Raw genomic sequence first — 16,971 nt, forward strand, 5'->3', positions numbered from 1 at the left:
TTAAATAAAGAAGTTTTTTTTTGTAAACACAGCCCATTTTCCTTAAAAGATAACGGGATGCATTTAAAAAAGAAAAATGAAACTTCCGCTGTCTGCTCTTAAAAAATATTTTCGCAAACACTCACAAAGTAGGACCCCTTCTCGTTTGCGAGTGGTTTACCACCTACTTGAAGTAGGTGGTAAACTGCGAGTGTTTTGCGGCCACAAATGTGATTACAAAACAATAGTACATTTCATTTAGACTCGCTATTAGGAAGGGGCACCCTTGGCATGCCCCTTCCTAATAGCGAGTCGTAAACCATATTTAGCGAGTTGGTAATAGGTTACCGACTCGCAAAATATGGTTTGTGCATGGGGTAGACCAATTTTGCGGTCGCAAACGGGCCGAATTCCCATTTGCGACCACAAAAAAAGGTCATACATCTGACTCAAAATCTTTAGCCTTTTGTTCATCTTTTATTAACACATTGTTGATAAAATAATGTACAGTGGGGGTGGGTGGCTTTATGCAATTCTGTATTGTCAGCGTTTATTGTATAATTATAAATGTAGCACATTTGCCACACTATTTTCAGATTTTGCAAAAATATTTGTAGTTCAAATGGATGTGTTTTTGCCACATAATTTATGTAACCATTCTCTTGGGCCTTCATGCAGCATAATCCCAACGGTAAATCTCTGTGGAATGGTATAGTGGCCGTCATTATGATGATGAAATTTATATTAGATGAACACTTTTCCATATTATTACATGATTCCCTGTCATTTATTGGCACTTTGTAAAATAACTGCATACAAACATCCATTAAATATAATTTAACACACTTTATTCCATTAGTTGGGAACGTGCTGGTTAATTTGAAATTTGACCATGAAATGTCCCAAACTTTTTAAAGTGCTTGAATCAATTTATTTTTCTAGATGGAAAAGTTTGCATCTTTTCTGCAAGAAATATACATAAATAAATAGCTAAAGTCATGTTACCTTTGCACACCACCCTAATGGACCATGCACGTTATATTTAATGAAAAAGAGTCAAAGATTCCACATCATAGAGCTAGGCTCAGGAACCGGCAGGGATTTTCAGCACTCTAGTCAAAGTGTTATTTGTCCTCTGGAGCCCTCTCCACACAGTACAAAAGGCAGTGTTTCTGTCCTATTCCTACTATTTGTTACCACCACTAGGCAAGGCTCAATGGCTACTCTCTTTCTTCAGGTATGGAATCACTGATCCTGAATACACTCATCTGCTGTAAACCTTGTAATGGATGAACTCATCAAACCCACAGGAGCGGAATTATGCTGTAAACATGGTGCCAGTCATGGGATGCCCTCCTGACCAATTAGTGCACAAACATTTCTTAGGATACTTTCCATTAAAAATCTATGAGCGTATAAACTTTGGGGCCAATTATGATGGCGGTCAGACGGCAACCAACAGCTCGTCGGTTGCGGTCTGACCGCCATCTGCTGCTGCTGTCCAACCAACTCATTACAATGCGTGTGATTGGAGGCAGCAGGTGGAGGAACCATCCGCGACACTTCTGACAGGCTCAAGGAGCCCGTCGGTGTGTCGGAACACACCAGAATCCCCTTATGATGGCGGAGCCAGGCTCGGCTCCGCCATAGGGATTATGATGGCAGTTTCCGACAGACATTCCATGTTGTCTATTCCAACATGGAAAGGCTGTCGGAAAGTGTCTGTGGGGGCCCTCTTCCCTTCTGGCCTTCCTTAATGAGGACTGGGGGGCACCGAAGTGTGCCCCCCTTAACATCCCTGCACCATGTATGGGTCCTGCCACACAGTGCAGGGATGTAGAAAACATCCACTTTTCAAAAGAAGCTTGTACTGTGGGCCTTTTCCACCTGCAACATAAGCTTCCATTGAAAAATGGATGTTTCCGACCGCCCTAGGGGCGATCGCATCCAAATACTGCGGTCGGAACCGACGGCCTATGGTCGGGCGGTTCCAATCTGCACCAATATCATAATGTGCCCCTTTGTATTGTTGACTTTAGGTAACTTGGGGAAGTTATTTTTAAGCTTATATGGTTTTATAAAGTACTGCAAATTTAGAATTTAAGTGGAAAAAGCTAGCAACCTACATTAGTTAGAAGAGTTCTCTAACAAAAGGTTTTCTTCTCAAACAGTCTGTGACAAAAACTATGTTTGTGCAAATTTTTACACAAACCTTGGTCAAGGTGACAGACATTGCAGTTTTCGGAAGGTGTGAAAAATGATTGCTAAACTGCACACCTTAGCAAGAAATATTTCGCACACCACTGAAAAAACCCGAAAAGTTTCGCTTTTGATACATTAAGGGGTTTATGGACGGTGACGATGCTGAGCGACAGAAGACTGCTCACTCTGCGGTGTGCCTTCTAACAATTAACTTAATCCATCATTCTTTCACAAGAAATAAATCGGTCTAAGATTTCAAATAGGACTATAAGAAAGTGGATCGAACTTAACTAAAAAGAGGCCGGAAATAGCTCGTAGTTCTCACACAAACACCAGTTATGCAGCAGTGTCTCTGGTTTATGACCATCAAAGGTTGAAGAAGAGTGAGAGGTTTGGAATGCTGTCTCTTAAGGCTCCATTAAAAGTAATGCAGGATGCATCCTCTTTGTTATTCTACAAGATGGAAGTACCAAGACTGTGGGGATTAGTACTTCTGCAATTCAAGAATGCTGGGTCACTATGCACTTTGCATTCATAAATGGGGAACAGCACACGGAAATTGTGTTTCTGCAGAGAGTCTTTCATGTTATTCCTCATTACTGGGCATTTTTCCACCTGCACATTTTGCCTGCTTTGAGCTGGTGAAACATCCAGTGGGTGATGAAGGGGTGAAGTGGATTGGTGAGTCCTACTTTTCTTTCGTTACTTTGAAATTCTGCCTTATCTGGTAAATCATTCCTTGTGAAGTTGAGAGTTATGGGCAGTCGAATGAACACCTAAATCTGTAACAACACATCAGAGATCAACCAAGCAGGACACTGGAGCAAATGGAAGCTTTACAAGAGTCAAAATAATGGAAATGGAAAATCAAAAGCACTCTGCTAAGGTGTCTTTGCACAAGAAAGGAACTGTGCCTTTGTTCTCCTACATCCATCCGATACTGTACTCGGCAAACATATGTAAAATTCAGCGCCAACTGCTCTCATTTGCAATTGTTGATTAGGGGCGTGCAAACTACTAAATTATATTTGACAACCTTCCCGAAGGTTTGGGTACAGCTTTTCAACTCTACAAAGCTTACAAAGGTTTTCACTTTTTCCCTTGGGCCTAGAAAAACATTACTAATCATACACTTGAAGAGAAATATTATGCAAACATATTCAGGCTTGGCTCGGTTTGAATAGAGTGAAAATTAACTTGGTCTGTGTTAAAAAAAATGATCTTGCAATGTAGAAAATAATTTGCTCGTTCAAAGCTGAACAGGGATACTTTATAACCTTCTGTAACTGCAAATATATGGAGATTTATAAGAAAGAAAAATATGTTTGTACACCTCCATACTCGACAAGTTGCAATTCTTTAATGTGATTGGATGGACTGGCTGTCCACATCTCCTGACACTGCACAATAACCTTCAGTTCACACCTCCCACCTGGACCGGTTACTGTGACCCCCACGTCATCCGTCTGCCAACCACAGCTCAACCTAAGCTGATCACACTTACGTCGACCAGTGAGATGCCTCCACGTGACAGTGGGCTCCGGTCTGCCAAACGCCTGGCACAGAAGAGTCACGCTGCTTCCCTCGTTCACAGTGACGTCAGAAGAAATATTCAAGATCTGGGGAGAAACTGTGAAGAAAAGAAAAAGCAGTTTAGACTACAATTGAGTAATAAAAACCAAAAACATTTCATGGCTGGCAGAAGCTAACAACTCAGTGGGTAACGGCAAACTAATGGTGAGCAGGGGTGAATAGAGGCTAACAACTCACCGTGTACAGTGGAGAACAAAGGAAAACAGCTCAGGTTGGGCAGTGGAAAACAGAGTCAAACAGCTCATGGTGGGTGATAAAAACAGGCAAACAACTCTTCGTGTACAGTGGAGAACAAAGGAAAACAGCTCAGGGCTGGCAGTGGTAAACAGAGGCAAACAACCCATGGGGGGTAATAAATAGAAACAAACAGATCACCGTGTACAGTGGAGAACAAAGGAAAACAGCTCAGGGTGGGATGTAAACAGAGTCAAACAGCTCATGGTGGGTAATAAATAGAAACAAACAGATCACCGTGGACAGTGGAGAACAAAGGAAGACAGATCAGGGCTGGCAGTGGTAAACAGAGGCAAACAACCCATGGTGGGTAATAAATAGAAACAAACAGATCACCGTGTACAGTGGAGAACAAAGGAAAACAGCTCAGGGTGGGAGGTAAACAGAGGCAAACAACCCATGGTGGGTAATAAATAGAAACAAACAGATCACCGTGTACAGTGGAGAACAAAGGAAAACAGCTCAGGGTGGGATGTAAACAGAGTCAAACAGCTCATGGTGGGTAATAAATAGAAACAAACAGATCACCGTGGACAGTGGAGAACAAAGGAAAACAGCTCAGGGTGGGATGTAAACAGAGTCAAACAGCTCATGGTGGGTAATAAATAGAAACAAACAGATCACCGTGGACAGTGGAGAACAAAGGAAAACAGCTCAGGGTGGGATGTAAACAGAGTCAAACAGCTCATGGTGGGTAATAAATAGAAACAAACAGATCACCGTGGACAGTGGAGAACAAAGGAAAACAGCTCAGGGTGGGATGTAAACAGAGTCAAACAGCTCATGGTGGGTAATAAATAGAAACAAACAGATCACCGTGGACAGTGGAGAACAAAGGAAGACAGATCAGGGCTGGCAGTGGTAAACAGAGGCAAACAACCCCTGGTGGGTAATAAATAGAGGCAAACAGATCACTGTATACAGTTGCGAACAAAGAAAAACAGCTCAGTGTGGGCAGTGGCAAACACAGTCAAACAGATCACCATGTACAGTGGCGAACAAAGGAAAGCAGCTCAGGTTGGGCAGTGGTAAACAGAGTCAAACAGCTCACGGTGGGTGACAGGCACGGTTCTAGCAGGTGGGCTGGGTGGGCCAGGCCCACCCAAACATGAGCCTGGCCCACCCAGACATGAGCCTTGGCCTTCGCAGTGTGGACACGAAGGCCAATAGAAAATAGGCAGTATATTTAAAAACGTTACTCCGAATGTTGTTTGAGTTGTAATTGGGGATGGCTGTGAGAAAAAGCCCCGACCCAATCACGTAACTCCTTTTAGAAAGGTGGGCTATGTCCTGCAGGTACAATAGGGGCATGGCAAGGGGGGAAATTCTTTATTTGGCACATAGTAACTTTTGCCTACCATCCTGCTGCATGGATATTCCTTTTCTATTTCAACACTGGAGAAAATAAGTTTGTTTATTCTGTTTCACCTTTACTGGCCCCTGCAGCTTCTTATCAGATCAGGCTGTGACGCAAAGTTTGACTATCTGAGTAGGTAAGAGAATGTGTTACTATTTGGTCTTATTTTTCAAATCTGCACAGGCCCAGCAAGGCACATACTTTGATATGCTTCATATAAATCGTTTTTATCAGGGATGCAAGACAACAATAAAAATGTCCAGATAACTGGTGATTAATGATCCTGCTGGATAGCAATCCTTTGTTGGTAGTTTTGAAATGTAGATAAACTGTATTTTATGTGGATAGCTCAGTGGGTTTCTGCCTTTGTCACAGTGAATCTTGTATTACTTGCAGTTCAGAAGTTATGATCCTAACATAGGACAGTGACCTATGAACTTTCATCAAACAGCTGCATACAAACATGAGTGGTATAGTTAGAACTTCCCTTTGTTTTGTGTTGCTATATAGTTAGAACTTCCCCAATCTTTCATTATTTTAATTTTGCTAAAAAGAGTTTGGGCAGATTTACATTTATATTAGTAAAGCCAACCCCTAACCACTGGGGTATGCTTTAAACCTATGTTTGTGCTTCCCCAGCCCAAACCCTCTTAAAATATACTGCCCACCAATATGGATGACGTGATTCCTACACCTTGTAATCCTTATTGGCTTATGTGACATTCCCTATAGACTGATTTACATACTTATAGGATTCATTGTCTCAGTATAATATGTGTGTGATGTAAAGTACTGTGACACCCTACACTATGAGTAGCGCTATACAACAAATTAAATGCATATAAAAGAAGGGCTACGGAGAGATGAATGACACTGGTGGAGGGTGGCAATGAGGGAATTCGAGGAGGTGGTCATGGAGGGAGGGGCTGTGAAGCAATGACTGGCACTGGTGGAGAGTGGCAATGGGGGAATCCGAGGAGGTGGTCATGGGGTGGAGGAGGGAATTACGGAGAGATGGGGGCACTGGTGGAGGGTGGTAGTGAGGGAGTCTGAGGAGTAGGTCATGAGTGGGAGGGGCTATGTAGAGATGGGGCACTGATGGAGGGTGGTAGTAAGGGAGTCTGAGGAGTAGGGCATGAGTGGGAGGGGCTATGTAGAGATGAGGGGCACTGTTGAAGGGTGGAAGTGAGGGAATCCAAGGAGGAGGTCATGGGGGGGCTACAGAGAGATAAAGGGCACTGTTGGAGGGTAGCAGTAAGGGAATCCAAGGAGGAGGACATGAGAGGGCTTTGGAGAGATTTTGGGCACTGTAGGAGGGTGGTAGTAATGGTATCTGCGGAGAAAGAGGTCATTGGTGGGGCGTCAAAAAAGACTTTAGCACTAGCGCTAACGCTGTCCCTGTCATGGCCTTTCTGGTTTTATTTAATTAGCAGTCAGGTAATTAGGGCAATTGTGGAACATATTTTAAAGTGCGTGCTAAATATATTTACTGCTATATTCAATGTTTTTAGTTTGAAGGTGATATTACTAATGTTTTTTTTGCTGGAATAATGAAAGTGGAGCTGGATGGTGGCTGATATGGGGCTGGGGCCCAAAGTCAGCTGTGAGATAAGGTGCCCAGGAGAGGGATGGTAGAAAAGTGGATAATCAAATGGAATTTGAGGGTTTGCACTTAGGTCCAGACATTGCTCTTACTTTCAAATAACTCTCCACATGTTCTGTATACACACAGAATCTACCAGCTGTATCATGGGGTCTGTTTGCATGTATGATGTAATCTAGGGCTTGTAGGCTACCACAAGAAGCGACAAATTGGGCCTGCAGTGGTCCACCCAAATGCACCCTTGGCCCACCCAAATAAAAATTCCTTGAGCCGGGCCTGGTGGGTGATAAAAAGAGGCAAACAACCCATGGTGTACAGTGGAGAACAAAGGAAAGCATCTCAGGTTGGGCAGTGGTAAAGAGGCAGAAAACTCATTGCGGGCTGTGGCGAACAGAGACTTACAAATAATTCATGGTGGGCAAGAGAGGATTGCCGAAATGTCTTGGCTGGCAATGGTGAACAGAGTATTACAAACAACTAACTGCAGACAGTGTTGATGACAGGCAAGAAACATGTCAGGCATTGGCAAACAGAGGCTGGCAAACAAATGATTACTTCTAGTGGAGATAAGAGGCAAACAGAATCTGGCAAACAACTCATTGCAGCTGTCATAAGGATGCAAACAACGCAAGGCAGACAGTGGCACACTGAGATTTGTAACAAAAAAAACTCAAGGCAGGCAGAGGCAAACAGAGCTTGTGAACAACTCATGACCAGCAGGGGCACACAGACCTCCCAAAGACGTGTTCAGACCGCAAATGTAGGTTTACTAACTTTAATAAAAACACTATATATTATTTCAAATCCATATTTGGGAAATTGAGAAATGTTTCTCTTCCAATAGTTTTGGTATATGAGCAAAATAGGTCATTCACATAGACACAGTTTAGTGTACATTAATGAGCTCAGGGCCGGCTTAAGGGCTGGTGCCACCCGGTGCAACAATCGCTTTTCGGTGCCACCCACAAATTAACTCCTGCAGTGATACTCTCACCATTACTCTCCAACAGTATCCCTCATCTCTCCATTGCCCCTCTCTCACATACATTTAATTTGTTTTTAAGTGCTGGTTAGGGTTGGCTTTACTAATAGGAATGTATATCTACCCAAGTGAACCATTTTTAGCACCATTAGGAATAGACAATGAAAGACTTCAGAAAACAACATAACTCCTAACCTATATTATGCAGTTTGCTCTTTGGTGCAAGTTCATGAGTCACTGTTCTATATTAGGATTGTAACTTATGAGCTGCTGTAAAAAAAGATCTCTGAGATAAAAACCACAATCTACTGAGCTATCCACATAAAAATGTGAGCTGCATTCTTCTCAGAGGCATGTTAACCCTCTGTGCTGCTTTGTGATGGGCCATACTGCCCCTAGAAAAAAAACTTCAGCCTCTCCAGAGCAGTAATCACTAGAGTTTTCTGGCCATTTTTATAGCTGCCTGAAAACTGCCGGACACACAAGGAACTCTGCAGCAGGCACTCTTAAAACATGTCATTTTTTTTAAACACAGCACCCCCTCCCCCTACATTAGTGCCAGGTGGGGCTGCACTGGTTGCACCACGTCTTAAACCGACCCTGAATGCGCTCCCTGAATCATTTGCATTTATTGAATTTACTAACACACATTGACCATGAATTAAACTGCAGACTTTCGGATTGTTCCATTTATGTCACAGCACAATTGTGCAAACTTGCATCCTAACTTCTGCTCTTTTAGTGCACATGAACTCTTTGTTTGACTTCGGTTTTTAAGACGAACTGCTTCTTACGTCTGTGTGGTGTTCTTTAATTCGTAATTTAAATAACAATCCCATAGGTATTCCAGGCTGGGGCATGTGCAGACCACACACAATAAAGACTTCTTTTACCAGGCTATATAGTGAGCAGAAGGTATCCCAGTCATCCATCCACGTACTTATCACAATGCATCCCAAAAACGTTGAGTATCTCTCTGCACCTCGTGCATGCAGAGAACCTTTGTGTATCATATTCATCATCCAAGTAGTTTACCTTTTATTGACAGTCCTGCCTTTTAAAATTAACTATTGGGTCAGGCTTACTTTTCTCCTGTACATTTGGTGCAGTAACTTTATTTCCATCTCATATATGATGAATATCCTTCAACAACACTATAAAGTTTTACTCCCTCGCCGCAATATTAACTCCAGAGAGCATTAGTTCATGTTCATTTTCTAGGAACTATACAGTTCTGTCTTGAATGGTTTATATACACTCTCATCGTGCGCACAATTTGAGTGTGTTCTTGCAGGGATGTCATCAAATGCATTGATTGATATGTCATATGTGATCGCACCAGTGAGGTCACCAATGATGTAATTTGAGAAGATGTTAAAGGAAATGCAAACATATATGACATTAATATGATCATGCGTGAGATCATAATCACTGCGTGGTGGGGTATAAGTTATCTTTTACATAGCTAACCATAGATGGTGAATTTTAGTGCCGTTTGACTAGAAATCTATATATCTATCTCTCTAACTCTCTATCTATCTATCTATCTATCTATCTATCTATCTATCTATCTATCTATCTATCTATCTATCTATCTATCTATCTATCTATCTATCTATCTATCTATCTATCTATCTATCTATCTGTCTGTCTGTCTCTATCTAGCTACCTACCTATCTATCTTTATAAACAAAGTTAATGTGTGGATTCAGATGCACTTATCTAACGAAAATGCTGATTAGCGTTATCTATGTATCATTGAGCAAATTGGTGAATTTTGTGGTGATAAAAGGTTTCAGAGGCAGAATATGTTCTTCTATGACTCCTTCTCCTTGTGGCCTTATAATCTCATGTTTTTCCAGACACCGGATTCTGTGCCTGGTATTCTTTAATGGCTGCTACAAAAAAAATAATTCAATTTTGACCAGCTAGCGAGATTTACCACGTCCTCAGTCCTTCCACACATTACATATTGCACAAAGATAAAAATGTTTCATTGCCCTTTCAAATTACTTGAAAATCACCGAACATAGGGCCATATGTAGGTGGGCTAATACCAGTCGGTAACAGCCGGAAATCAGTAAATTTCCCGTTACCGACCGGTATTTAGCCCTTTGCGATGTAGGACGCTGGATTTAAGGATTCGGTAATTTACCGATTTGTTATTTTAAGGAATCGGTAAATTACCAAATCCTTAAATCCTATGTATGGAGCACTCACGGGAGTGCATTTTTGGTTTAAGGATTCGTTATTTACCACCAACTACAAGATGGTGGTAAATACCGAATACCTTTCCAAAAGCAATTTTGTGCTTTGGTAAAAGTGCCACCCTGCCACCCTTGAATATGCTCCCCCTATTACCAATTCGGTATTTACCAAATCAGTAATAGTGAATGGCTTCCCATTCATACCTATGGGCCTCCAGGCTCATAGGAATGAATGGGAAGGTATTCCTTATTACCGATTCGGAAAATACTGAATCGGTAATAACGAATATTACTGAATTGGTGAAATTTACCGATTGTTTACCTACATTCTATTTACCGATTCTTAAATACCGAATCGGTAAAATTCGGTATTTAGGAATCGGTAAATAGAAATTACCTACATATGGCCCACAGTTTTGTAATGCAGCCATCTCTAAATAATGAAACGGATTTACATCAAACAACAAAAGGCCCTATTTTGAGTAAAGTTGTAGACTTGTAATTATATTCTGCGTTTTTAAATGGAGCTGAGTCCCAAAGTTTATCTGGGAGTTAAAGTATACATTCCTGCTTTTTAAAGCCCTGTTACCTTCAGCACCCCCATCCCAGATAGATCTGCACGAAACTCGATGTGCCAAAACTTAGGTAGATGCATTAACTGTGTCACAAATGTAATGCATAATCATGAAAAGGCCCCGAAGGTATTATCAATTCAAAAAAGGCTTTTCAATAGAAGTAAGACATAACCAGAACTACAGAGTTGGTATCACTTACTAGGTAATACATCACATTGAAAAAGTTTTCTTTTATTTTCTCATGTCTTTAACATTATTCGACAAATCTGGATCTAATTTGTCATATGCCAGGTATATGTAATTCACTTTTCATATAGTAAGTTTTGTACAGATCTTTAATGGGAGTGGATCAAAGTTAAAGGGTGCTTTTGAACCATTTGCTAACAACCATGACACCAATTGGTGGATCTGCTCAAAAGCAGAGATTCCAGAACTGGGCCTAACTTTCTGACTTTCAAAAATATATGCAGATTTATCAAAGTGGGTAAGGTTGCAAAATTAGATATGACCTGCAACTAAGGAGCCTATTAGGATGGCAGGCGGACTTTAGTCTGCCCGCCTTCCTCGCGGTGCTGGGACGGCCGCCAGACATGTGGTGGTTCTGCACCACTGATTTGGATGCGACGGCCACCCTGGCAGTCGCATTCCGCATATTTGACATTGGGGCGGGAGCTGCCTACAGCAGAACCCTCCGCAATGCCAAATTAACATGTTGTGCATTCCCATGCACTACGTGGCAGGCACCACATGGTGCCTGCCACCTTGTCCATGGGACTGCAGGGAGGTACAGTGGGTACCCCCTAAATGCACACCCCCGGGGGGCCCGCCACGGGCCCCCAAAGCACATCCCAGCCAGCCTTTCCATGGCGGCGGATCTTGATAAACATACTGATAGATTTAAGGGAAGGCGCTCAGCACCACCTCACAGGGTGTGGGCCCAGAATAGTGCAACCAAAATATTATGGCCGCTTCATTCACAGTCACTTGATTCTTGGGTGCCCTATGCAATGTTTTCATTCCATTGGCATTGTCTAGATGGCACCAGGCCAAAATTGCATAGCACTTGATAAGATCTGTTTCAAAGTAAACTATTACATTGCAAATATAGTACGCTATGCACACATTCTTGACTCATAACTGTATCTTTCTGCTAGGAATGTAGGTGCATTCATTCAGGATCAAGGGTACAAGGATCCTTGATGGGTTGAGTGTGCATGAGATGCAGAAGAAACCAAGTTCAAATGATGAGTATAATCACCTTCCCTTCTTATACCCGATGGGTTAACTGTCCACTCCTCCCTAGTCCTCTGCGCTCTATACTACATACACAAAATGGAAACACCCCATGATTGCAGTCCATTGGCCCATTGCCTCAAGAGGAAAGACTCTGCTCTCTGTTTTCTCTGTGGGTAAGGCAGTTTGGTCTTCTGTAGCCTCACGTACATCACGCTAAGCCTTGCATGATACAATACACCTGTGTGTTTTGAGGGTTCCATGTGATCTGTGCAGCCAGCCTACATGGTTATGCAAGAGGCAGTGTCCACACTTAATTTAAGCCAGGGGTTGCGGGTGGGGGCCAGCACTTATTTTGTGGGGCCAGCACTTACTTTTCCACATCAGATATTTGCTGAGAGCAATAGAGGGAAAACACAAAATGGGAAAGATGGGGGAAGAGAAACCGAAACGTCACAAATGTAGAAGAGGAACCAGCAAGAGAGATGTAAAGTGGCATAGAGTGTCGGTTAGTGGATTAAACAGGGAAGAGGTGGAATCAAGCCTATGCAACCTTGGTATGAAGCAGCCGCATGTTTCTGAGCAGTGCCTTGGGCACCAGCACAAATTAATCACTGAACAGTGTAGTATCCCAGGAGTAATGAAAGGATTTAGCAAACAGCTGCATGATTTTTTTGGTTATGAACAAAGCTGGAAGTGAAAGAATGGCCCAAACCAGTGGTGCTCTCACTGATTGAAACTATCTACCTCTACTTTGTCAACGATGTAAAGACTGTGTAATAGACACACTTGCGAACCAACAATATACTATTTATCAGTTCTCCATTTCCACTCCCAATTTTAAGTTTGCTGCCAAACATAATTTCTTTCCAAAGATATATAAATATTCTACATATAATAACTTTTAATTCTGTTATTTATGAATGAACTCAAATATTGTTGGCCTTAGTAAACATAACATTCAATATTTTCTGATTTAGTGTAAGAATTCAAACCAGTAGAAACACTGTAACAGCTTCGAGTTGTGTTGAAGGTGTTACCCCCCCCATACATTTATTTTCTATTAAATAGTTGGGCAAAGGTGCTTTCCTTCGTATATGGTGAGGTGGCTGTTGGATTTCAGCAGACCTTTTAACATACAGGGAGACAAAAACGCACACACAATCTCTACATCTCTCTGTTTTGAAAATGTTCAAAGATTATCTTAGTTTACAAAATATTACGTTTTCCCTCACTTAGTACCCCTACCAAACTTCATTCCTCTCCCTTTCCACTGCCCCTTAAACCCTTCTCCTGCGCTCTGCTTACCCTATAATGTATTTTAACATTATATGCCGGCGTGATTTTTGGTATATTTGAAGTTCACACCCCTCTAATCTTACTGACCAAGTTACGCCCCTTGTTTCACTCCATAGTCACTTCTTCAAGGCTTACTGAAGCTTTGGTACGGCACGCTTCTTGCTGTTGATACAACTTTTGATACAGCACGCTTCTTGCTGCTGATACAACTTTTGATACGGCACGCTTCTTGCTGTTGATACAACTTTTGATACAGCACGCTTCTTGCTGTTGATACAACTTTTGATACAGCACGCTTCTTGCTGCTGATACAACTTTTGATACGGCACGCTTCTTGCTGCTGATACAACTTTTGATACGGCACGCTTCTTGCTGTTGATACGACTTTTGATACGGCACGCTTCTTGCTGCTGATACAACTTTTGATACGGCACGCTTCTTGCTGCTGATACAACTTTTGATACAGCACGCTTCTTGCTGTTGATACAACTTTTGATACAGTACGCTTCTTGCTGCTGATACAACTTTTGATACAGCACGCTTCTTGCTGCTGATACAACTTTTGATACAGCACTCTTCTTGCTGCTGATACAACTTTTGATACAGCACTCTTCTTGCTGCTGATACAACTTTTGATACAGCACTCTTCTTGCTGCTGATACAACTTTGGATACAGCACGTTTCTTTCCCATTTCCAAACTGATCTTAAGAATGGTATCTGAATCGCACTAGGAGTGCTTATTTTTACGACAATTCAGTAGATTTCATGTTGTTAGTTGCGGAATCCTGTATGTTAAATTAGCTGAAGGCAAATTGTATTTTAAAGGCCATGTTGAATTCCTCTGGGGAAAAAAATGATGGTTATTTCACCACTCTTCACATATCTACTCTCAAAGGGGCTAATACTTGTCCCAAGCTCAATTTTGAGTCATTTCCAAGAAGGATTACAGTGCCAGGCTTACGCCGAGGACATATTTGACAAAAACTCAAGGACTGCAGAGTGATTTAAGGAGACAGGACCATTTCAGAGAGTCTTGGGACCTAGGCTGAGTTTGCAGGGTCACTGGCCACATCTGCAGGAGAAGAGAGCGTCATTTCAGAAGAGGCAGCGGTTGCTGTGGCAATAGATAAAAGAGTCTCTTATGCACAGCCTTTGATGCATTCTAGGCCCAACTGGAGGCCTTTCAGCTCCTCCAGAAAACATGTCTTTGAAATCACGAAAGCAAATTAATGAAAGCTCAGAGAAGAAAGGAATGCTGCTTTCTCCCGTTCTGACATGGTTTCCTAAGCAGAGTGATCAGGGAAAAGAAAATGGCTATGGAATTAAAAATTCTCTTCGGTGGCTAGTACATCTCTTCTGCAGTCAGTGTCAGTTTTAGCAACTTTCCAAGCGAAGGTTTGTCATTCAGAGGTCCCTTGGATATTGCTGTGGATGGGCTGGGATATTTGATTCTTTTAAGGGGTGTGCAACATCTATTCCTATGTTGTTATTTACAAACTCTGTGTACAGGTATGCAATGCTCTGATTTAAACTAACCAACCTGCCATTCAAAGCTTAGCTTTACTTTTTGTATAATTTGGATAACCAGCTGTTAGTGCATGCGTTTTTATCATTAGTGTTTATTAACCCCTTCCATGCTCATGATGAGCTGAGCTCATCATGAGTCACAGTGGAGCCGCGGCCCGCCCATGCGCGATAAATTCCCCGCCTGTGCCGGAGAATTAATCAGTGGGCGGGGTCGTGACGAGCTCAGCTCGTCGTGAGCACAGTTCCACTGTGAGTCATAACGAGCTCAGCTCGTCATGAACACAGTGGCACCGTGCCCCCCCCCCCCGCACCGTGGGGGAATTACCCCCACAGGGAAGGGGTTAACATAATAAAACCTTTGTATTTAACTACTGTTTAGAAAGCCTAGTGGTCCTTCATTGGTATTGCACTTTGCATTATGTAAAGTGGAATGAAAGGTAAGAAACTTTGTTTTATGTAATGTAGTATGAACTGTAAGTTCAATGTCACTGCAGCTACCTATATGAGTGATAATACCACTAGTTAATGACGTATGAGGTATGGCTGTGCTAATTTAGGGAAGATGATTTCTGCAGACTTTAAGAACCCCTCAAAAAGTCTGCTTTTGCTATTTTTAGGAAAATTATCGGAGTGTTTTTTGACTGATTTTCAGTTAATGGTGACTAGGGTGGGTGGCACTTATGGGGTTTCGCTCTGTGAAATTCTGCCAAGTTACATCTGACGCCTGCTAGATGTTCTGCAAACTGGCGGAAAATATGCACGTCTCGCTGCTCGTGCTACAATTTTGTGCCAGTAGCGTGAGCTGTGTTGAAAACTCTGTGCAAACGGCCTAATACGTTGCGTAAAAGCACGCATCAATTCAAGTTGATTTTTCTGCTGCTCGCTCAAGTAGAAAATCTATTCATATAGCAACAAATATACTTGAGAAGCAGCCCTCCGAGAGTGGCAGCTCGCAACCACCCGTATTGGGAAATTGTGCTGGAGGATGCCAAATCTCACCCACAGTTCTTGCTGGAAGCAATTCTGCCATGCCACAATTGGCCGAATTCGTCTGTAACTCCATGTTACAAGAGTAATGTGAAGTTGCCAAATTCAACTAATTCCATGAACCTACTGGAGACCAACTGTTTCCAACAAACTAGATGCAAATAAAGTGGGCATTTAGAAAGCCCCTTGCTCATAATTGGATTGCTTTTGTTGTCTATCTACTTCTCCCACCCTCATTCCATAGCTTCCCTCTCTTCTTCACTTGGCCATATGCATGTGTGCAAGTGCCATCCTGGAAAGGAGCTTGTAAAGAAGATGGCTGATGTGGATGTGTATGGATACATTGCAGTCATTGTCAAATGCAATTTATTTCATATTTAGAAATCTTATTCAAAAATGGTTGTGGGGATTATGCATGTGTTTACGAAGACCGTGTATTATGAAACAAAAAGCATTGGCAAAATCACGAAGTTTCACAGCCGAGACCTATTGGCTTTTCAAATGCTTATATAATTAGAAAATTATAATCCATTCTTTGCTAAATAATTCTCCCACAAAACGTACTCTGCCGGACAAAACTGGCAAAAACGACAACAACAAAAAACTGAACTTTGCCCATTCCCACAAGTGGAATAAATAAAATGTCCACCCTTCTCTCTAGAACTTGAGCAATGTGCCAAATTCAAAAAGGTTTCCTGAACTTACTGTGAGCGAGTTACCCATGAGGACAACTGAAAAGTATTGTGACCTATAATTCACAGTCAACTACCCCAAAAATTAAATCAATGTGTTAGGCATGCTGTAAAGATCCACTCCAACACAGAAGTAAAGTTGGTTGTCTTTATTGATAGTATGTAGGACAGGTACCTCCAGCCTACTCTTCTAGCTTCACAGCATCAACTACACTCTCTTCAAAGATAAACATTCCATCCTAGCAACATGCCTTAAATTCTACCATTGTGAAGACTCCACACATGCCTTCCCAATACTCCACTTTTACTGATCATTCCCCTTCTGCAGAACCCACTAACAAAGCAAGAGATAGACAATATGTTTCTGTGGTTACAGTTGTCCCCTTAATCACCTACTTTACCTCCGCGTTTGTCTTTTCAAAGTCCTTACTTGGGAGGGGCATCATACCTCCGAGACAGGAACACTCCAGACTGAAAGCTAAAGTTGCATCCATCCTAGT

At 42.0% G+C, this 16,971-nt stretch overlaps 1 protein-coding gene across 1 annotated transcript in view; it reads right to left on the reverse strand.

Annotated features, from left to right (window-relative positions):
- Positions 1-16,971, reverse strand: part of LOC146856783 (opioid-binding protein/cell adhesion molecule-like) — a 1,126,851-nt gene that overhangs the window by 301,758 nt on the left and 808,122 nt on the right. Inside the window, exon 3 of the mRNA XM_085647228.1 lies at positions 3,686-3,811. Coding sequence (XP_085503354.1) covers positions 3,686-3,811 — 126 coding nt within the window. The remainder of the gene's footprint in view (positions 1-3,685; positions 3,812-16,971) is intronic.

The sequence above is a fragment of the Triturus cristatus genome, chromosome 3_2 (genome assembly GCF_964204655.1).
Source record: "Triturus cristatus chromosome 3_2, aTriCri1.1, whole genome shotgun sequence".
In the NCBI taxonomy this organism is placed as follows: Eukaryota; Metazoa; Chordata; class Amphibia; order Caudata; family Salamandridae; genus Triturus; species Triturus cristatus.